Consider the following 21,127-nt stretch of genomic DNA (forward strand, 5'->3'; position numbering starts at 1 on the left):
AACCGACGGGAAACAATCTGGCCGGCGCCGGAAGGAAGACACCCGATCATCATATGTCTTGGCCTGGGGCCGTTTAGCTGGCCCCCATGCGCCATGCAGCTGAAAGCTGACAATGTACCAGACTTTTCTCGGCCAGTCATCTGTCGTGATGACTCTTAGCTGTCTCGCGTTTCTTTGCACTCATTTATGATACGCTTGATATATTCCACGTCTTACATGGACGATATAGCTGGCGGGCCTGGTGGCTTCTACGAGTAAATACATGGTAATGTGGACGGGTAGGTGATTGAGTATTTGATCCAGCAAGTGACCCGACAGGCAACCGAGGATGCAAATTTGCCGTTATAATGCAATTGTCCGGAAACATTAATTTACGGCTCGAAATCAGCTCGTGACTTGCCAGCCTTTTCGTCAAATACCAGAGAGATCAGAATGTGGGTGCTACACCGCGGTCAATAACTTTCCCTTTTCTGGAAAGTCATCCTGGTACTATCATTCTAAACTGTTTTACTTCAACTCACCCATCTCTACATGACGTGGTTTAAGAGAAACCGTCTTTGTGCGTAGATGGAGCCCTCGTTGCTAAGTGAAAAGCTTTCTCAAGAAACAACAGATACAGATTGGTCGCAGAAGAGAGGAATCCTTCCAGAGTTCAATAAATTGGGCTTGGAATTTTAACTTACTTGGTCAGACTTTTACATGTGCTCTTCGTAGAGATCGGCGCTAAGCTCGGCTTTGAAGACAGTGATTCCTTCTCGCATTATCCAGTTTTCCATGGTCTCGATTACTCCCAGTCCAGATACACCAAGTCGTGCAAGGGCTTGGGGCTGTAAGCAGCTCGGTTGACGGTAAGTCCGGGAGGAAGATGCATGATACGGGTCGGGAACGTACCTCGGTCATCGTATCCCTCCGTCAGTTGGATCAGGACACGCAGTCGGTAAGGAGGGGGCTGGGCGGGATCTTCCGGATTTTCCTCATCGTCCCAGTGGTCAACGACAGTGAAAGTGTTGGTCTTCATGTCAAAATAGGAACCCAGCTGAACGGCTGGCCAGGATTGAAAGGACTCACGAACCTTGGGCACCTTGGCAGATGTACGGAAGGCCATAAAGCTTCGACCGGAGACAGGTGGCTCAACAGCAGCCGCCTCGAGCTCTGCGACGGCATCCCAGTAGGCCTCCTCCGTTTCGTGTTCACGGAAGCACACAAGCCAGTCGATGGGAAGATAAAAGAGGGTGCCTAAAAAAAGAACTGCAATCAGATACTATCTTTCCACTGAACAAGGTGAGGACAACATACGGAGAGACGCTCGACGACGCTCCCAAAGGAATTGGAGAGTTTCGGCGGGAATGACTTCCTCAGGCTTGACTTTCGAAAGATTCCTGCATCACCTAGTCAGAACCACACGCGCTTTGGACTTCTGTTTGCGACCTGACATACCACCACTTGGAAAGGAAGACTCTCAGGCCGAGAGGGCCAGGCCCAGGAAAAACCTTCGCGCGAAAGAACATTTGGATGGATGAGGAAGCGAGCGCGTGAACGGGGTTGTTGTGGGTGGAAAAGCAACCTCAAACGGGTGAAGCGAGAAGAGGATTTCAGAAGTGGCGGTGGTGGGTTGTTTATACCTTAGGAAATGCCTGTCCACCTCCACAAATAAGGAAGGCGCGGGCAGGCAACAACTCGCAGTGCGGAAGACGCCATGGAGATGCGCCCCCCCCCCCCCCAAAGACCGCTGCAGCATCACTGGCGCACTGGCACCTTTGTAGACTGACAAACAGCTGAGCGGGGCTAGCTTTTCATTACTTTGAATATTATCTCAATCCAAAACTGCTACCAAGGAAACGAGGCCAACATGTATGGATGATGTTGATGGAAGAACCTACAGTCATTCTCGAAATCGCCTTGACCGGTACACACTCACACTCTCTCTTCTGGCCCCACCGCCAAGACCTTAGCGCAGATCCGCCATTGCCGTGGCCACACTTAGTTGAGGAACGTTGTAAGATGTATATGGTATGATACGGTATCTAGCGAAGTAATATTACACTCGTCTCATGAGAATCCCGTCGACTTCCATGGAACCCCGCAGTGGGTCTGAAAAACATGCGTGGAGGGTCGCCACACACTGGGTTCCTAGACGATCTATCTAGAGCTTTATGATATTGCATGTGTATTATAAAGCTGTATAAATTCCCATCTTTTCCCAGACCCTTCTAAAGGGATAAGAAAATAGATGAATCGAAATTGTTGGTATCACCAGCTAGGTACCGTGTACACAGTAAAGTGGACAGTGTTTATGCCAGAGCAAAAGGTTGATTGATTCGTAGATAGATAGATGTTCAGTCTAGTTGGAAAACACCCCTAGATCCCACACGCCGGCCCTCGGCGGTCACAACACCACGCCAAGCAAGGGATATTATCTCTCGACGGACCGAAGGATATATCCCAACAGACATAAATTGCATCTATATACAAAAGCCGATAAAGAAAACCAGTCCTGATACATGTCCTATGGCAAGTGTGTTACCATTGACCTTGAAACAGGAGGGCCGAGACTCAACAGGAAGCCAGAGAACCCTCTCGCCGTTTAATTTTATCCACTGATTCTGTTCAATAGAGATATCTACATTCGCGTGAAGCGGTTGAGGTGTGTTAATGTCACCCATGGAGCCGGAAGTCGTGTGGAGATAAAAACCATCACTAGAAAATTGCACTGCAGTAACTATTTGTCCAGTATTCCAAGTTTGGGTACGCACACCAGTCGCCGGGTCCCAGAAGCTCACTGTCTTATCGTAAGAGCCGGATGCCAGCAGCCGGCCGTCGGGCGAGAAGGCCACCGACGTAACATAACCCGAATGGCCTTCGAGCGTCTGGGTGAGCGAGCCCGTCACTGGGTCCCAGAGCCGCACTGTCTTATCCCAAGCGCCGGACGCCAGCAGCCGGCCATCGGGTGAGAAGGCCACCGACATAACAGGCCTCGAATGGCCTTCGAGCGTCTGGGTGAGCGCGCCCGTCGCTGGGTCCCAGAGCCGCACTGTACTATCGCTTGAGCCGGACGTATGATAATTAGGCACGTGGAACGGAACAAGGACGAGAATTATAGAAGCCTCAGGCAGCAAGACTGGAAAGACCTGAGCGAGGCTTTGAATGAGCTTGTTCTAAACCGCGAACTTGAAAGTATTCTTGATCCCAGGTAGACCCTTGGCCACACGATAGTAGGAACTTGTAGTTCTCCGGAAGGCTGATTGAACACGGTTAGGAAATATATCACGTGATGGGAATTTTTGACGCTAGGCCTGACAATTACGAGGCTCGCGGCGAAGGCAGCATATTCATCACAGAACCGAGATCAGCCAATATGCGCAGCACCGTGACGCGCATCATCGAGACCTTCAACGCCCCAGAATCCACGGTCAAAACGGCCTGGGAGGACACAGAAGCCAAATTGCAAACGGCCCTTCCGAACGACTACAAAGAATTGATAGACCGGATGGGCGGTGGCTATATTGAAGAGTACATGCACATCCTTGAGCCAAACTGCCGTAACAAGCACTACGACCTGGTGGACATGACCGACGAACGGACAGAAGCGAACGAAATGATGTGGGACATTGAGGAAAAGCCTCCGGAACTGCAGATCGAAGGCTGCTTCGTCATCCCCTGGGCGACGACGGACAACGGCGAGTATCTGTTCTGGCGTTGCCTCCCTGGGCAGCATCCCGACGAGTGGACAGTCCTTGTGAACCAGGGTCGGGACTGGACCTGGGAGCACCACGACATGAACTGCACCGAGTTTCTCTTCGCAACCCTGACAAAGGAGATTCGCTCGAAGATTCTGTATGATGATTTCCCCCTCGCCCGTCACGTCTTCGCGCGTTTCACCCCCAAGGAATTCACCAGGCCGAGGGGAACATTGAGAGAAAGATTCGCTCGGAGATCCTGAGTGATGACGTCCCTCTCGCCCGTCACGTCTTCGCGGGTTTCACCCCCACGGGAATTAGGAGGCCGAGGAGAACATTGAGAGCAAGATTCGTTAGGTGATTCGTTACCATAGGTAGGAATGCAGTACCACGGACTCGGCCCAGGCCCCGTCCTCGAGGTCCATAGCAACCGGTCAACTCGGTCTCCTTCTCTCACTGCGAGTCCCCTGCAACACCTTCCCGCAATGGCTATTTTCTGTGTGTGAACATGGACATCAGCTAGTGAAGTTGTATTCCGATCTACTGTGGCAGCGACTCGAAGCGATTGTGCGGGTAAGGTTGTTCCTGGCCCATCAATAGGTTCTGGACAAGTCGCTCATGAGGAGTGTATGGAGGACTTAAAGTGGCACCTGGAGTGATCCTATCGGCACCCGGTCGCATTCAATTTGTCTATTTATTCAATAAGAGGGTACGTTGTGTGGATTGTGTGGTCTCACTGAGTGTCATGCACGAAAGCTAGTAATCAGTTACAGCTCTTCTGATGCAGAGAACGTATGCTTTACTTCCTTTCGATGGTTACTACGGCAGAATTTTCCGATAATGGTTTATATCTCCATACCGAGTCCGGTGTGCTCGTGCTTGACATTCAATCCAGGTCTGACATTCATACAACTCAACCGCCTCATGCGAATGTAAATATCTCTATTGAGCAGGATCAGTGGATAAAATTAAATGGCGAGAAGGTTCTCTGGCTTCCTGTTGAATCTCGGCCCTCCTGTTCCAAGGTCAATGGTAACACACTTGCCATAGGACATGTATCAGGACTGGTTTCCTTTATCGGGTTTTGTATATAGATTCAATTCATTTTAATTCCCTCTTCTTCCTCTATTTTCTTATCTCTTTACAAAAGAAGGGTCTGGGAGGAGATGGGAATTTATACAGCTCTATACTACACACGCAATATCATAAAGCGCTCGTCATCTGATACGGCCCTCCACGCATGATTTGCAGACCCACTGCGGGGTTCCATGGAAGTCGACGGGATTCTCATGAGACGAGTGTATTATTACTTCGCTAGATACCGTATCATACCATATACATCTTACAACGTTCCTCAACTAAGTGTGGCTACCGCAATGACGGATCGACACTAAGGTCTTGGCGGTGGGGCCAGAAAGAGAGTGTGAGTGTGTACCGGTCAAGGCGATTTCGAGAATGGCTGTATTAGATTTGGCAATCACATGACCGTTGCAAAGGCACGTCAATAAAAGCTAGCTCCATCAGGCTGAAGCTGCTCCTGGTTCCCGTTGGCGGTATCTGAAGCAAATCGACTATCCCTCGTGCAGTGTGCTCATTTTGCTACTTTCTACCATAAGCATCGCATCTTTCAATGTCTTTGCACTCGTGATCCGAGTCACGTTTTCTTTCGTCCGCCTGCTTTTTAACATTTCTCCACTTCATGACAACAGCTCTGCAAATCGACGCACAGAAAACAACGTGCCCAACTAGGAAACAGGCTTGAAAGGGTCTCCGTCGTGATTCATTTCACTGGCCAACTGTTCGGCCCTTATTAGTTGTGTCGGCGGTTGCGGGTCAGATCATACCAAATGGACTTCTTCACTTGTGTCCAGGCTGGGCTTTTGGAGATAATCCAAGATTATCAGTGTGATAAACTCTCTCCGGAAACTATTTCGACAATGAAATTACGGCAGAGCACGACCCGATTCCATCTCAACGACCAGAGACCAAGTATTGCCTTCAGTTCTATGATATCGACAGGAAAAAATTTCAGAATCTCGGATAGCAGCAAAGGGTATTTGGGGTATATGGAAGCAGACCATGGACAAACCTATAGAGACACAGAGGGCAGTCATGGCTATGGAGGCGGTGCTACAGCATGGCTCTCGGCAATCATCCATGTCCCTTTCAGCGCCTCTTCTGCAAAAGGATATCAAAACAGGCCTTCGACCCCGGTCAGATGCGCCCTTATTCGGAACGAACGATGATTCATCATTGTTTCAGAGCATGCTGGTCGCCTATTTGCTGAACCTATCTGTGAAAGCTGGTATGGGCAGTCTGCCAATCAACCGCTGATGCAATGTGCTACCGATATATGTTACATACGAATTACACAACAGCATCCACAGAGAAGTCACCCCTGATATAGAGGAGCCTTTTCTTTATCCTTACGACAAGTAAGTGCTCTAATATGTGGCCGACTTCAGCATTCGGCACATCATTCTCTCAATGTAAAAGGCTCCTGACTTCATCGTACTCCAGACTAACACTGTTCTTTTCAGCAGAATACTCTACTGAACTGGGAGCGAGGACTCGAATCTATTATGGCGGAAGTCAACCGGTAGTCCGTAGTAGAGCGTTAGAAGGGTCGATATCTTTCACAGCTTGCGGTTTATATCCCGATTGATCGTCATCATGGTTACGAGTGGTACAACAGAAAGATGATGAACACTGCCGAGAAAATGAAAGTAAAAAAAAAATTAAAGAATTAAAGAATTAAAAAAAAAAAAAAAAAAGGGAAATGGCCAATGCAGCTTGACATGCACCTCTGACAGAGTTGCCGTGTCAGTAATAGTCGATGCGCATTCGTGTGCTTAAGAGTCCACGCCGTCATGGTGCAATGTGGGCTATGTTACGCATGACATCTCCAAGTCGTCCCTCCATGATACGCCCAGAGCTAAGAGAATAGGGAGCCATTGCACGGATTCGACATTTAGCATACGGGCATTAAGCTTGTCCAATACGGAGCTGAGGATATAGAAATTTTTGATCGTAGCAGTCAATTCATGCCGAACTATTCTATCCTTCAAATCATTGCTTCATCGCAAATCCCCTAAACGGTAGAAAAAGATACATAGCCAAGCGGGCCTTATTTCCATCCGCGAAAGATTGTAGTAGGTGACACGCCATAAAGAGGAGAAACAAGAAACTCCCACCTCCACAAATGCCAGCTTTTTTTTCCTGGACTCCATTTAACCAGTACGCTTGCGACGGCCGACCTGGCCACGGAAACCGGTCTTGATGGCGGCAACGGAACGGCGGGATCCGCAAGAGTTGCAGGTAACGAAGTACAGACGGTTCTCTCCCTTGTTGAGTTCGGTATCGGGGCTGCGGCATGTCTTGCAAGTGACGTATTCGACTGGGAAATTCCTTGTTAGAGAGATGTCGGGTGCTAGAGGAAACACATAACGTACCAATATATCTCCGCAGAACGGACTCAATACCACGCTGTTGGAAACGACCCTTGATGACCAGGCGACGGCTACCATCAACACTACCACTGGTACCCAACTCAGCAAACAGGAATTGCATAACGTGGTCGTCAGAACGCTTCATGCGCTTGCAGATATCGGCGATGTTGGCGAAAATAGTACGGCGGTTACCCTCACGCAAACACTGGGGGGGGGGATCTTGTAGGACTTGGTGCCGCTAGAAAGGAGGTCGGGGTGGTGGCTCTGGACGAGGGAGAAGAAGCGAGAGACGAGGAGGGAGTAGGGAATGGCTTGCGTCGCGTCGTGAGCCCAGATACCAGTACCGGCCTCGAGATCACCCTCGGGGATGACCTCCTCAGCCTGCTCCTCGGTGGTATCTTCGGTGACACCGTGCTCCTTAAGCTTGGCCTCGAAGTCACCGGCGTCCTTCTTGGAAGGCTTCTTCTTCTTCTTCTTCAGGAGGGAGGGGTCGAACTCGCCCTCGGCGGCGGGTGCCTCGTCACCCTCCGCGGCATCAGTGTCCTTGGACTTCTTGGACTTCTTCTTTTTTGAAAGGTTCTTGAACATCTCAGTGGCCTCGTCGACCTCCTGGTCTATAGCAGAGTAGTTACTGGTTAGCGGATCCACCGATGTGGATGGGCGGGAATCTCGAATGCCCAGGGGGTGCTATCTGGCGTACCGATGGGCTTTTCAGCCGGAGGGGCGTCTGTGACCTGGCCGTTGGTATCCATGATGACCGATCCTTCGTCGAATGCAACCGACTTGCGTTGCTTTTGAGTGGCTTCCTGTAACGAGAAAGAAGATCACAAAATTAGTGGGGGTGTGTTCCAATCTTTCAAAAGTGATGAAAAAGAATGCGCAAGGTCGAGCGGTTCTCTTGAGAGCAGGTTCGGTACTCAGGAAGTTCAGAAGTGCTCTGCGCTGGCGCCGTGGTGGTTGATCGGAGGGGTATTGTGCAAAGCAAAGAAAATGTGGGAGGGTCGGTAAAAAGAAACCAGGATATGACGTACAGTGTCCGCCATGTTTGCGACTGCAATATGCAAATTCTCCAGCACCGAGGGTTGCGACGGGTACTCGAGTTCGTTCTTGACGCGGATCTTCGTGAATGGGTCGACAGTGTCGAATTTGTCGCTGCGCTGCGATATCCGCCGTCGAAGGCGAGCCTGTTATCGGTCACGTGGTCATGAGTCAGTGATCTCGATCACGTGCCAGGTGCACGGGAAGCCTCGCGGCGGCCGGCGAGTCGTCAACATTGACCAGCACCGTCGAACGCCGATGCTCTAATCTACCAGCCGGGCAGCAGGCAGGTCACTGCTATACCATCTTCGCTTCCTCGAAAGTCACCTATGCGTCGGCAAAACCTTCGTGATGTCCGCCGATCCCCTTTCCGAGTCGAATCCCTCCTTCTCCATGTCTTCCTACATGGTTCCCGAGACCGACCCCTCCTATGAGACCGATGACGATCTCGCATCCCTTCCTTCGGAGTCTACAACAGATACCGATCTCGAGACGCTCTCCGACTATTCGGACGCAGAAGCTGAGTGGCGGGAGAGCATTGAACAGCTAGAGTTGCTTCTCACAATGGTACTGGTTCCGTTCATCGGAAAGTACGTGGGCCGACGATGTGCATATTGGAGTAAGTCTTGTCATTTGAGGTTGAATTAGGGCGCCATACTAATCATATCACTTGCAGGTTGGACCAGATTCATGCAATGGAAGTACCCTGTCGAAGTGGTCGTGCAGAACCCGACTCTCTTCAAGGGAACCGGAGCAGTAGTGGCTGCGGCCGGTCTGTGATCCTCTCTTCGACCCGACATTTCCTTTACTCGAAGCCATCATGGATGGCAAATTCTCTCGGATCATGATACCCCCAATTACAATCAACCCTCCTACGTCACCCACATTCCTGGTCAGACGCTTTCATCGACTATTTCCTTGCAATATCTTTGCCGTTTTCCCGCATCAGTTGGCGTTGAACAGATGAGCTATTCTCCGTGGCCATGGATGGCTTTGCGATAGCGGAGACAATCACTACAGACCTTCCAAAGGTCCGGGGCTAGACTTCTAGATGTTTGAGTAGTTTTTTTCCTACTTAATATTGTTCTACTTTATATACCCAGCCAATCGATTTGTCCGACACAAGCAGTGCCGGTGCATCATTATATGATGTATACGGTGCATGGACTAAGCACTTACAGCGGTAGCTGCATCGTGTATCACATCAACCACCCGTTGCGGCATACTCAGCATGGGAGAGTGACCTGATGCGCAAGTATGGGTACGCACAAGCCCCTCTTCAGCTATTGCCGCCATATGCCGCTGGAAACCCGGTGTGAGAGCTACGTCCTGCTCGCAAAAAAGATAGCTCGTTGGCACGTCCCGGTAGGCCGCATAGGTGAGGGGAGTGACAAAGGAAGGCATAGCATGGTGTACCAGCCGGGAGATGTTCTTGGCGGCCGTTTCATCATCGAGGTCATTATAGAAGTTATGCCTCGGGTCTGCAGGTTGTGTCACATTGCCCTATGACGAAAAAAGTCAGCAGCGAGTACGGTGCCGTGTTTCCAAACAATGTACTTTTAAGCATGTCAAAGGCGGGTGGAACATACATTAACAGATCCGATGATATTAGGCTCAGTTTTGGGCAAAGAAGATGACAGGCTCTCTCCCGCATGAATCAGGTAGGCAGTCACATAGACCAGCGCAACCACGCCACCGGGTTTGCCTTGTGCTGCGAGGTCCTTCCTCGCGAAACCCTTGACACATTCCGTACCGGGGACACCCCCGTATGAGTGCATGACCACAATTACATCTCGTCCCTGGGCAATAAGATCATTCAGATATTTATTGCGAATGAATTCGGCATCGTCGGCAATCGTACTAGACGAGGGCCCGCCAGCCGAGGGCAGCGTCAAAGGCTCAGCATAGTAGCCTTGATCGCGCAGGAGATCAGCGACAAGCATCCAGGCTTCGCCCTGGTGCCACGCGCCGGGGATAAGGAGTACTGATGGCTTTGAAGTTGACATTCTGAGTATGTTTGGCTCACCAGGTTGACCAGTAGCAAAGTCAAACGGAATCTGGGGGCAGAATGATTGTTGCAATCTGGGCTGAACGATTTGAACCAACGTGCAGAGCTATGAGAGCAGTGCGCCGAGGGTCGTTGATGTGTGTATCTACCAAGTTGCATTGACCCGCACAGGATGGCCTCGATTTAGCCCCTCATTGCGGGTTTTTTTTTCCTGGCTGTTTTGGTCTTAGCTGAAAACCCAGCTGGGGGCCAAAGACAAAGCCTTGCGTTGCGGATACTGCTTTCGGTAGCCTTGGGAGTTGTACTATGTATATACTGTACGAGGAAAGTAATGTGCTACTTCCATCGGGCAATCAGCCGTGACAAGTACTGGATAGAAAAATACTGATGCAAATGGGAGTCTTTGGGGGTACACTAATGATATGGACTTCCTGGCGTCCTGGAAAATATAAGAACAGATCGCTCAATCTCCGAGAGAAGAGACACCCGTGTTCTGTTGGTACAAAGGTTATTTCAATTCGCTATTCAGAAATAGAAGGGTGGATGTTGTACAAGGTCTGGTAAGGTCTTGCATCTTTGCGATTTAATATAATTTGTGTTGTCTCCAAAAACCTGCAGGGATGTCATTTCGTTTAGAGTTCATCCGGGTCGCTAGCCGAGGAATGCGGCTGCTGGTAAGAGGAGAAAAATGTCTCCTTTCTTTTTCCGGTCTAGAGGTACTGCCAGTCAGAAAGTGGTGGCTCGTGGGGGCTTTGCCGTTGCAGAGTGCACTGGATTCCGTGGAAAATTGTGCCCCGACAGAAGGGAACGTCCCGCGAGGCATCGTAGAAAGCGCATTCCTGGCTTCCATACTGCTGCATTGAAGTATATTAAGGCGGTCACAGCTGTCATTGTTTGCAATTCGTGTGGCTCGACAGCCAGAGTCCGCTTGCAGTCCGTGCCAGGATCCCTGCAACGTCTCAAGTATTTCTAGCTCCCCTCCCGCTGCAGTCAACTCTTCACCTTCGGATCCGACTATTTCCTGCAAGCGCGCATCTAGCTTCTTGAAGAAGAGCTCCTGATTGTTTGAGTCACTCTCAATGACATCCATGCTCAAATCAGCATGGCCACATGCCTCGTCTGTAGCCGATGACAAACAGCGATCGTCGTCATCCTCTAGCCGATACGCATGCAGCTGGTGTTGATCCGGCGTCATAAATTCAACAGAGAACTGGTTCCCAGGTCTTGCCATAATGCTTCCTCGCCAATCCGTTGTCTTTTTAATCTCCAAGGATTTTTGGCCTTCAGAGACATCGGATGGAGCGAAATTAGATCCGGTTACCAAGCTTGAGGGTAAGTGAGACCCGACGCTCGCAGCAACCGTCTGCACTCCCCACGCTGTTTTCTTTGCGTCTAAAATGCTCTTCAGGTCTTGGAGATCGTAGTAGTGTCGAGTTTGATGGACCATTGAGCCTTGGTCATCGGTTCCCTTCAAAGAGAGACCCTTGTGGAGTACAGCCAACAGATGCGCTTCCACAGTCTGGTCTGACCGGGAGACGCGGGGCTCACTCGTTGACCAGATGTAGGGCGTAGAAGACCGAGGCTCCCGGCAAGAAGCAATGTGCTCGCTGGCACTTGAGGACCTCTGTTGTCCGTCATGGGCTGGAGCCTTTTCCCTTGACGGTGTCAGCTCTCGAATCGAGAATCTCTTTGACTCTTTTGGCCCTTGTCGTCTCTCAGAAATTCTATCCTTTGCGTTGATCGACTTATTTGATCTTCGATTCGCCTTCTTCTCGTCAGGCAGTGCTGGGAAACTATGATGATAAATATCAAGCCACTCTTTACCACGAGTGTGATAACTCAGTCTCGACAGCTTTGGTCCTTTCCCCCTAGTTGTAGCGATGTCAAAAGGTATTTTCCTCTCACGCAATGAAAGGTCGGTTGGGGACGATGCGTGGTCCAATAGTGGTGAGGTTGGGACGTTCGTGCCTTCCCAGCCATCCCTCTTCTGTGATGAATTGAGATGCTGGCGCCGCCGTGACTTGATAGGGGATGAGGCTTTGCCTTTGCTGAAGATTCCAAGTTTGGAAGCGATTGGCAGCTATGGAAAGGTCAGCGAGGGTTTCACACTGTGCTCTGGGGCCGGTGCTTACCGTCAGTCTGTCACGAGCAACATTTGCTGCCCGGAAATGGTCATTGATTGTATGCTTTCTCGCTCTGCGAGGGCGCTGCACCTTTGCCTTCTCGCGCGAGTGGTCATGGGAGATTGCCGCACTTCGATATTCATATCGATCTTCTCTGGTTCTGTGTCGTGGCCGTCGTTCATACATCCTTCCCGCCTTCTTCTTGGGGTGCAATGGAAGATCGTCATCGGGTTCGAGTTCATCTCGATTCCTTTTTTACCTCCCGGCCGTGAGTCCCTGGTATTTCGGTCAAGCGAATCCAGCGGGTTCAGAGGCGATTGGGGGCCACCATCAACAATAGCCGCATCCTCCTGGCCCGGACCTGCATCTCGACTTGGGTCAGCGGCTCGGTGTGGGAATCCAGAGAACTGTGGGAGATGATGGCCCATACCCTGTCCCGACGCTCTTGGCGATATCTGCGCCAGCCATCGATAAATCCAACCTTGGCCTGTCGCCTCCATGGGTCCAAGAGGAGGTGTGATATGCAGATCTCCAGCGCCCCAGCTGATGCCGGCGGATGCAATTGGAGAGGAGACTGGAAGGGCACAACCTGACGGCCGGCCAGCGAGCCGTCGACGCTCGCGAGACTTTCCATTTGGGGAAGGCACGACTGTTGTTCCGCTCCGCCCGCGTCTTTACTCTAACTTTTTACTACTACCTCAACCTTGAACCCGTTCTATCTTCTTCCATCTGCCCCCATCGGTCTCACAATCTCTACTCGATTTGGCCATTTTGAGCAACATGGATTTTCTCCGGGTCTTTCACGATGAGGCATTTTGCCATGGTAGCAGGGCGCTGCTGTGCAGATGACTTTGAGCAACAGTTGGACAATGACACCACCGAATCGCATTGATGCTTCGTTCGACGGTGTCCGTAGAGCCCTTTTACGTCCAGGATTCCCCGTGTTCCCCGGCCTCTGCGCCAGGAGAAGTGGCATTTCTATCTAGGAAGTGTCAAGCCGATCCATCTGCGGATCTCCGTTGCTGTCCGGAGTCCTGCCGACCTATGGCCCAAGCGGCATGTGGGTCGACAGCCCCTCCTGCACGCATTGCGTGGATTGGTTGCGGATGATCATTGCGGTCAGACTGGAGCCCCAATTGACCTGACAGGGCTAGGTCCAAGACCATACTGTTGACGCTTTTTGCATGGTGCATGCGGGCCAGGCCAATCTACGCTGTTTAATCCACAGACTGACCATGGCCGATCCCATACTGCAGACTCGCGCATAGCCCGCACTGCAAGGGAACCTGTGAGGTACGGACCTGCCCCATGGACACAAGTTTGGGCCCGCCAGTGTGCTCCACGGGTGCGAGTGCGTGGAGGTCCCGCTTCAGCCCGCCTCTGCGTTCCAGGGTCCTTCGCCGAATAGCATGATCTGTCGACGCTTTCGCATGGTTCTACAACACGGGCGGTGCATCGTCCTATTTTTCCTCTTGAGTAACTCGCCTCCTGCAACGGTTGTAGATGTCGACGAAGCAGTTATCGGGCACCGGTTTGCGGACTTTGCAGACAAGGGAGGGGTCATTGGCAACGCCCATCAGCCGATGCCTGCTAGCGTCCCCCGTCGTCTAGATCCAGCCTTGGGTGGCATTTGATTGATGGAGCACGGGCAAGCCATGCCGTCGGGTCCCGAGAATTCAATCAGCTCAAGGTTTAGGTCGGTGGGACTCGTCTTGGGGGAGGGTGGGTGGAAAGGGCTATTATCTCTGCAGCAGCCTGCCCTCCCCCACTCTGGCCTTCATCCCTCTCTACATTGGACCTCTGTCCTCGTCACTGGTTGCAGCCCGCAGCCAAAACATTCCAGTAAGCATCACAATTTCGTTGGTTGGTCTCGTTATTGGCGCCACCGCCTGCCTGGCGAGGTCCCAAGGCCGTGGAAGCCCTAAAGCAATGTGTGCGATTGTTACACGGTTTGACTGCTGACTCGTTTCGCAACCACTAGGATCTCCCTGCCACTCGGCGCACAGCACAACCCATCACTTCTTCTCCTTCGTGGGTCGCTTCTGTCGAGTCGCTTTGCCTCTCGTACTAATCTATCCTCAGTTTCGATTTTCGGGGGTCTCGCGAGCAGTCCACCAGAATGTCCAAGCTCTTTGTCCAGTATGTTACTCTGTCCTGTTCCCCCGCACGTTTGGCTTCGGTCTTTTTTGGAGGGGTTCGCCTCTCCGTTCGGGTCAGAAGCAACGAACTGACCACGTATCAACTATCACAAGTGGCCTTTCATGGCACACAAATGATGAGACTCTCCGCGAGGGCTTCCAGCAATTTGGCGAGATTCAGGAAGCTGTCAGTATCCATTTCAAGCCGAAGAGCCTCGTTTTCATCTTCCCCCTGCTGCCGGACCCTAATTTCTTTCTAGATTGTGGTCAAAGACCGCGCCACGCTGCGTAGTCGCGGCTTCGGCTTTGTCCGATTCGCGACTGAGGCCGAGGCCGATGCTGCGATGAGTACAATGAACAACCAGGAGTAAGGCGCTCGAGGGATGCTCCCTTCATTCAGTCAATCGCGGCGATTAATTGGCTTATCAATTCACGCAGATTTGATGGACGTGTCATTCGAGTCGACAAAGCCTTTGATCGTCCCAACCGTCCCGACGGTGGCTTCCAGGGTCGTGGTGGATACAACCAACAGCCCCAAAGCGGCTACCAGGGCGGCGGCTTCGGCGGCGGCGGTGGTGGCGGCGGATACAACCGTGGAGGATATGGCGGTGGTTACAATAACTACGGCAACGGTGGTGGCCAAGGTGGTTATGGCGGCGGCTATGGTATGTAGACTTTCACGTCGCTAGTCTCGGTACTTGCAACGACCTTCCCATCATGTCATTTCTACTATCCATGGACTTACTTGGCCTACAGGAGGCGGTGCGAATGCCGGGTATGGAGGAGGCGGTGGTGAGTCATACTCCCGTCGATATGTGGCTAAAAATGTCTGCTGTGCTGTTTGACAATGTACTGACTATCTATATCCGCTTAGGGTGGCGAAACAACCAACAGCCTCCGGCCCCATCTGAAGGTCAATAACTATAAGACATTCAGGATGCCCCTGTTTACATCTTTGTCTCCGCACACGAAAGGCTTCTTCGCCCACTTTCCTTTTGTAGAGGGTTTGACGAAATTTTGACGAGTTTGGGACTTTGATACAATGTGGCCTACAAATCCTGGGCGTCGTTTTGAGCTTTGAACCTTTTTTTCTTCCCTCCCTGTTTTTGGCTTTTCTCCCTGATATCGTCTCAATTTGGCTACACGGTGGCGGCTCTGACTCTTGAGCTGCCGAGGCCAAGAGGATCAGCATTTTGACGCTACATTAGTTCTTATTTCTGGACCAGTGTTAATTTGTTCTTTGTTCTGGTCTTTCCGTGGGTCATCTCTCTCCCCTTCGCACATTTCCTCTGGTCCGGTACATGTTCCATTTTTCGAGGCTTCGTATTGTCTTAAAATGTCTAAAATGATAGAAGGGGAACAGTCAACTTCTATTTTCATCATTCTGGACAGTCGAGCCCTTTGTCTAGTCTAATCCGCATTCCAAGGGGTACTCCGGGACGTCTCTGGAATGAACTTGTCATTCGATCTTGTCTCCATGTACCGGTTCTCCCGCAGACTCCAAATATTTCCGCACGTCTCTTTCTGCTTCCTTCTCTTCGGCCTCCGCCAGGTCGTCGGCCTCGATAGCCTTCACCCGTCTGACCAAGTCTGTAACATGTACATCTGCAGTTCCGAGTCCGAGTCCTTCGAGCGCCTTCTCCAGCAAGTACAGGTACTCTGTATTCTTACCACTTTGTCCATGACCAGCACTAATCACTTGCGCGACGTTTTCTGGCTCTCTCTGCTCGCGTTCTCGCAGGAATTGTGGATTAGTGGGCTGGCCAATATAGACCATGGTAACGATGGGGGTTTCTTCGCTCGACTCGGGGGTCTTCGAAACTGTATGCGTGGATACGCGGGATACGGCATGGAAGGGCGTGAAGTGTGCAGTATACCCATCAATTTCACGCTCGTCAAGGTAGTCGTGTACTTCTTCAGCATGCGAGGCCGGGATGTGGTAGGCTGCGCCCCAGACTTTGCCGGTCGAGGCTGATTCGGATTCGAGGTGAGCTAGCTAGTTGGGGATTAGTGAATGGATGGCGTTGAGGCTGAGCGAACGCTCTTGTTCAAGTCAAGCCAATGAATCTTGCATAGATAGAAGATGGAAGTGCTTACAGGGTCGTCAAGCGTCTCCCAGAACTCCCGTTCGATTACAGTGACAACCCGCCCCGGCTGCTCGGGTGTACCACGGTGATCGGTGCTGCACTCGGCGGTCAGTGGCTCACAATTCTCTGCTTTGAACGCAGATGAGACTGAGAGTCCCAAGGGACTCAGGTCGCTCCACTTAAGACAGGGTCTCCCATCACCTGAAATCAAACGTACCTAGCCTGCAAGAACGCCACATTGCGGCTTCATGTCAGCTTCGATCGATCTAGGCTTGAAACACGGGCGAGATTGGGGAATCATAACCAGGCTGCCGGATTCCTTCTTTCGCCCTTTTCTTTGGTCTTAGTGTTCAATGAGAGGGTCGCTTACCTGCCAGAAGCGCCGCACGTAGCCGTTGATATATCCGGGTACCCGCTGGTCTGTTGACGTGGTAATCGTTAGCTCGGTCGGACTCGATTGAAACCACCACGATTTGGCGTATTTCAATTACTCCGGTGTAGGATATTCCGCTTACCGTAATGAGGCGGTGGTTTCCAAATCAAACTCCTGCATAGAATTAGCGGGGATTCATTCTGAAACGTCGCGAAACGTCGAGCCATTCAACTCTTTCCACAGATCGCATCTTTCGCGTAGAAAAGACGGGGTTCTGCGACCAAACTCACCCATATCCGAACACCCAGAGATCCCTCTTGGGGAAATGATTTTTCCACGTCCGTCCTTCCGGGTGCACCTGGTGTCCCTGCAATGTAGCTGCCATCCTCGCAATGCGGAACTGATGGCGGGGCTGCCTCTGCTTCTTGGCTGCTCCGAGGTTTGCTAGGCCGAGCTGCGCAACGATGAAATCTGTCTCTAAGCACAAGACACGATTAACAGATTTTTATTGGCGGGTAATAGCCGGATCGATGCAGGCCTTGTTTGTATGTCCTTGTATACTTCAAGGTGTGGGCGTGGAGGCTTCGCTGAGAAATCCGCTTCACCCAGGGTGTTTGCAGTGTTTGTTTGGTGTCGCCATATGCGCTGGTGGATATCCATAATTCTCGAGATGATTGATAATAATCGCATGGCATCATGTCGATCGAATAAGACATTATGCTGAAGTAGTGCATCTGAGCTTTCCTCGCAACAGATTTCACTGGTCCACTTCTTGTGTAGTGCAACTCTATATATCTGGTTCCTGAGCCCATTCATGCAAGGCAGCAAATTCGATTCTAACACTACGAGGCTTGTTGTACTATAGTTGGCAACCTGTCCAAAAAATTAAGTAGGCACATTCTGATAACGGAAATGAAGTATCTTATGGAAAAATCCGGCCATCTACACTCCAGTCAGTAGCCAGTAGTGCACCGATATCCCGAGTAGAACGAGTGTCGACAAGAATGGCAGGCGCAAGCCCCACTTTGACCCAATGACTCAGCAACATATCACGTGCTCTCGAATGTAAACAGAAGCAGCCTAAAGCTCGACGCTTCCTGGCTTTCCTTTATCTCTTCAGAGACGCTTTCCAAGATCATCGAATCATCGATATCTTCAAGATGGCGGGCATCTTTCGTCTTCTCAAAATGCAGTACATGTCCCCCAAGGACCCACATGACATCTCCTTTGCGGGCAAGATCGTGATCTTGACCGGCGCCACTTCGGGTCTGGGATACGAAGCAGCAATCAAATTCCTCAATCTCGGTGTGGAGTCTCTGGTTATTGGCTGTCGTGATGTCGAACGCGGAAACATCACCAAAGCCCAGCTGGAAAAGTCCACCAACCGACAGGATGTGATTCAGGTCTGGGAGCTGGACATGAACAGCTTCGACAGCGTCAAGAACTTCGCCAATCGTGTCAATGCCGACCTCCCCCGAGTCGATGTGGCCCTCTTGAATGCCGGCGTGCTCAACCGTGACTATGCTGTGACGCCCGAGGGCTGGGAGGAGACCCTGCAGGTCAATACCTTGTCGACTTCGCTGCTTGCCATTCTACTTCTTCCCAAGCTGCGACTGAGCTCGACCGCGACCGAGCCAACTCACCTGACCGCTGTCTCCAGCCAGCAATTCGTTCGTGTTCGGCCCGAGAGCTTTCCTTCTGAGGGTCCTCTGCTCGCCCATGTGAACCAAGCCGACCAGTTCAAGGGCCCGAAGCAGTACGCCATGTCCAAGCTCTTGCTCGAATATGCGATGAAGACTATCGCCGATCTGGCGTGCACCCACCAAGGATATTTCCAGGTCATTGTCAACACCGTTAGCCCGGGATTCTGCGCTTCCTCCCTTGGCCGAAAGTATGACCAGTTCTACATGCGTTGCCTTTCGTGGTTCGCGTACAAGCTCCTTGCCCGCACGGCCGAACAGGGAAGTCGCTCGCTGGTTAGTGCAACTGTGCAGGGCATTGATTCCCACGGCCGCTGCTGGCGCAGCGATGATTATCTCGAGTAAGTATTCACATTCACCATTGCTTCGCATTTGTCGATATAAGCAGGCGAATAACAATTGTTCCACTAGCGAGTCCAAGGCCTTGACCAGCGGCCCCAAGGGCGATGAGCTCCAGGCGCAGGCGTGGCAGGAGATCATGGGGGTCATGGAGGAGCAGGCAGGCGAAGTCCGAATCATTGCGCAGCGCATCTAAGCGCATGACTTACGAAATTACCGACATCACTGACATCTGGGATCTGGCGATCTGGCGGCGAACATGGAGGCGTTTAATGGGTTGACTCGTATTCGTTTCTCGAAAGTGTATTATTTTTAAACCGTAGTGGAGCCGCAAAGGCGCGATGTATCAATATCATGGGGGCCGTTCGCCAATCTCTCCCGACCACTCGTACGTACTAGTGTACTACTAAGTCTTGTGTATTCTCTGAGCTTCATACCTCGTAGTTCCTCACAGCATTCCTGACACGAACGTAGGGCTGAACGCCACCACAAAAGGAGAGTGACCCACTGTTGAAATGGCTCTTCATTTACTTGGTGATTGCTGTGGGGTACAAACGCGTCGTTTAGTCGGAGGTTGTAACTTGGCGTTGGGCTAAAAATCGTCTTGAACCACCGCCCCACGGCTCCGCCCTGACACCAAAGAAGCCTCCCCCTTTCAATCCCTTCCCATGCTTCTCTTGTGAACACCTACCGGGCTGCGAGTGAGCACGCATCTTTCATCCGATATCCAGCCCATTCCGTTTATCCAACCGCCCTGCGAAGAAAAGGGCTCTTGACCACGCGATCCACCCTCGAACCTGATTGCGTCAGGGCCTGACCATGGCCTACAACAAAAGCTACAACCCCGATGCGCTGCCAGCGTGAGTTGCAAAGCCCCGACGCAAATCTCGCGAAGCCGCATCGATCGCTGACCTGGTGGAATGGCATAGGCACGCTGAACCAGAGCAGGTACTTGCGCCCACCCCGCCGAACGTCTCTCTCACCCCCGCTAAACCAACGAACAGGTCGCGCAGATGATCGGGAATATGCAGGTATCGAGCAGCCAAAGCCAGCTCCCAAGCCAGAGCCAGAAGCCTCTGCCATCTCGACCACCGCCGCAAGCAGGCCCCGCTGGCGTGCCACCTCGTGTTCCGGTCTCCAGCGCCCCTCCACACCAGGGATATAAGTCCCCTCCCCCCGCGCCCGCAGGATCCCCATGCCTCGCATTCCTTCACCGGGCGCCCTTCGCCTGCCAATCCTCCCTCCTCCCAATACCGGCCGCACCCATTGCATCCATCGCCACCACCGCAGAACTACGGCTTTGGCCCGCCACCCTCGCAACCGCACCGCAATCGACCCCCGCCCTCGTCGCGCCCTCCACAGTCTCCCCAGCCTCCCCCACTGTCAGCACCAACCAGTGATGACCCGCAACAGCTCTTCCCGCTGTTTCGGGCGGCCAATTCGTCGCACTCGGGCTCGCTGACAGAGCACGAACTGGGCTCTGCCCTCGTCAATGGCGACTATACCTCCTTTCACCCGCGGACGGTGAAGATGATGATCCGTATGTTCGACCGCGATGGCAATGGGATTATCAACTTTGACGAGTTTGTCTCGCTGTGGCGGTATCTGGCGGCGTGGCGGGAACTGTTTGATCGCTTCGACATGGACCGCAGCGGCCGGATTAGTCTGCAAGAGTTTGAGAATGCGCTCGTCGCATTTGGATACCGTCTGAGCCCGAAGTTTGTCTCCGTGTTGTTTTCTACCTTTGAGAGTAAGGCGCGTCAGTTGAATGCTCCGCCGCGGAGTCCCCATCACAGCGGCATGAGCTTCGATCTCTTTGTGCAGGCGTGCATCAGCTTGAAGCGCATGACGGATGTGTTCAAGCGGTATGACGATGACCGCGATGGATATATTACCGTGAGCTTTGAGGAGTTCTTGACTGGTATGTTGTTACTTGTGATGAACAGCTATAATCTATCCCTATTAACCGCAGTTGCTGCTAATAGAAATCCTTCAACTCCAAGATTAGTCGAATTCGAACCCTCTTCGCTTCGACTCACCACCGATACGCGACATTCATCACATGTCTGGCGCACCATTCGAGCTTTTCATCTTTTTTGTTTCATTTTTGTTCTATTGTTGGCTTCCCTTCCCATTATACCCCTTCCCTTCGATCCCACATCTGTTTCAGTCATAGAGTTTTCGGACAGGCCGTT

General features: G+C 51.8%; 10 protein-coding genes across 10 annotated transcripts; 5 read left to right on the plus strand and 5 right to left on the minus strand.

The window, feature by feature from the left end:
* Positions 1 to 784: 784 nt before the first annotated feature.
* Positions 785 to 1,508, minus strand: N7532_001856 (uncharacterized protein; the record flags this gene model as incomplete). The annotated part of the gene is made up of 3 exons (XM_056614350.1): positions 785 to 1,236; positions 1,297 to 1,379; positions 1,438 to 1,508. 3 exons carry the CDS (start codon positions 1,506 to 1,508, stop codon positions 785 to 787), a joined length of 606 nt encoding a protein of 201 aa, XP_056479391.1.
* A 1,847-nt stretch (positions 1,509 to 3,355) lies between these two features.
* N7532_001857 (uncharacterized protein) lies at positions 3,356 to 3,940 on the plus strand (the record flags this gene model as incomplete). Its single annotated transcript, XM_056614351.1, has 1 exon — positions 3,356 to 3,940. One exon carries the CDS (start codon positions 3,356 to 3,358, stop codon positions 3,938 to 3,940), a length of 585 nt encoding a protein of 194 aa, XP_056479392.1.
* Positions 3,941 to 6,907: 2,967 nt separating this feature from the next.
* On the minus strand, positions 6,908 to 7,878 carry N7532_001858 (translation initiation factor eIF2 subunit beta; the record flags this gene model as incomplete). Its single annotated transcript, XM_056614352.1, has 3 exons — positions 6,908 to 7,074; positions 7,333 to 7,740; positions 7,827 to 7,878. The coding sequence occupies 3 exons, from the start codon at positions 7,876 to 7,878 to the stop codon at positions 6,908 to 6,910; spliced, it is 627 nt and encodes a 208-aa protein (XP_056479393.1).
* A 637-nt stretch (positions 7,879 to 8,515) lies between these two features.
* Positions 8,516 to 8,944, plus strand: N7532_001859 (uncharacterized protein; the record flags this gene model as incomplete). Its single annotated transcript, XM_056614353.1, has 2 exons — positions 8,516 to 8,783; positions 8,841 to 8,944. The coding sequence occupies 2 exons, from the start codon at positions 8,516 to 8,518 to the stop codon at positions 8,942 to 8,944; spliced, it is 372 nt and encodes a 123-aa protein (XP_056479394.1).
* A 387-nt stretch (positions 8,945 to 9,331) lies between these two features.
* Positions 9,332 to 10,170, minus strand: N7532_001860 (alpha/beta hydrolase; the record flags this gene model as incomplete). Its single annotated transcript, XM_056614354.1, has 2 exons — positions 9,332 to 9,667; positions 9,754 to 10,170. 2 exons carry the CDS (start codon positions 10,168 to 10,170, stop codon positions 9,332 to 9,334), a joined length of 753 nt encoding a protein of 250 aa, XP_056479395.1.
* A 585-nt stretch (positions 10,171 to 10,755) lies between these two features.
* Positions 10,756 to 12,929, minus strand: N7532_001861 (uncharacterized protein; the record flags this gene model as incomplete). The annotated part of the gene is made up of 4 exons (XM_056614355.1): positions 10,756 to 12,252; positions 12,305 to 12,449; positions 12,555 to 12,571; positions 12,657 to 12,929. 4 exons carry the CDS (start codon positions 12,927 to 12,929, stop codon positions 10,756 to 10,758), a joined length of 1,932 nt encoding a protein of 643 aa, XP_056479396.1.
* Positions 12,930 to 14,414: 1,485 nt separating this feature from the next.
* Positions 14,415 to 15,354, plus strand: N7532_001862 (RNA recognition motif domain-containing protein; the record flags this gene model as incomplete). The annotated part of the gene is made up of 6 exons (XM_056614356.1): positions 14,415 to 14,434; positions 14,548 to 14,620; positions 14,694 to 14,800; positions 14,872 to 15,098; positions 15,190 to 15,225; positions 15,308 to 15,354. 6 exons carry the CDS (start codon positions 14,415 to 14,417, stop codon positions 15,352 to 15,354), a joined length of 510 nt encoding a protein of 169 aa, XP_056479397.1.
* A 538-nt stretch (positions 15,355 to 15,892) lies between these two features.
* On the minus strand, positions 15,893 to 17,278 carry N7532_001863 (gamma-glutamylcyclotransferase; the record flags this gene model as incomplete). The annotated part of the gene is made up of 6 exons (XM_056614357.1): positions 15,893 to 16,429; positions 16,531 to 16,615; positions 16,738 to 16,742; positions 16,891 to 16,940; positions 17,036 to 17,067; positions 17,184 to 17,278. 6 exons carry the CDS (start codon positions 17,276 to 17,278, stop codon positions 15,893 to 15,895), a joined length of 804 nt encoding a protein of 267 aa, XP_056479398.1.
* A 775-nt stretch (positions 17,279 to 18,053) lies between these two features.
* On the plus strand, positions 18,054 to 19,128 carry N7532_001864 (putative short-chain dehydrogenase/reductase family protein; the record flags this gene model as incomplete). The annotated part of the gene is made up of 2 exons (XM_056614358.1): positions 18,054 to 18,934; positions 19,005 to 19,128. 2 exons carry the CDS (start codon positions 18,054 to 18,056, stop codon positions 19,126 to 19,128), a joined length of 1,005 nt encoding a protein of 334 aa, XP_056479399.1.
* Positions 19,129 to 19,751: 623 nt separating this feature from the next.
* Positions 19,752 to 20,940, plus strand: N7532_001865 (EF-hand domain-containing protein; the record flags this gene model as incomplete). The annotated part of the gene is made up of 3 exons (XM_056614359.1): positions 19,752 to 19,792; positions 19,964 to 20,853; positions 20,918 to 20,940. The coding sequence occupies 3 exons, from the start codon at positions 19,752 to 19,754 to the stop codon at positions 20,938 to 20,940; spliced, it is 954 nt and encodes a 317-aa protein (XP_056479400.1).
* Between the last annotated feature and the right edge of the window lie 187 nt (positions 20,941 to 21,127).

This window comes from Penicillium argentinense (genome assembly GCF_028826775.1).
Source record: "Penicillium argentinense strain IBT 30761 chromosome Unknown utg000002l_segment0_segment0, whole genome shotgun sequence".
In the NCBI taxonomy this organism is placed as follows: domain Eukaryota; kingdom Fungi; phylum Ascomycota; class Eurotiomycetes; order Eurotiales; family Aspergillaceae; genus Penicillium; species Penicillium argentinense.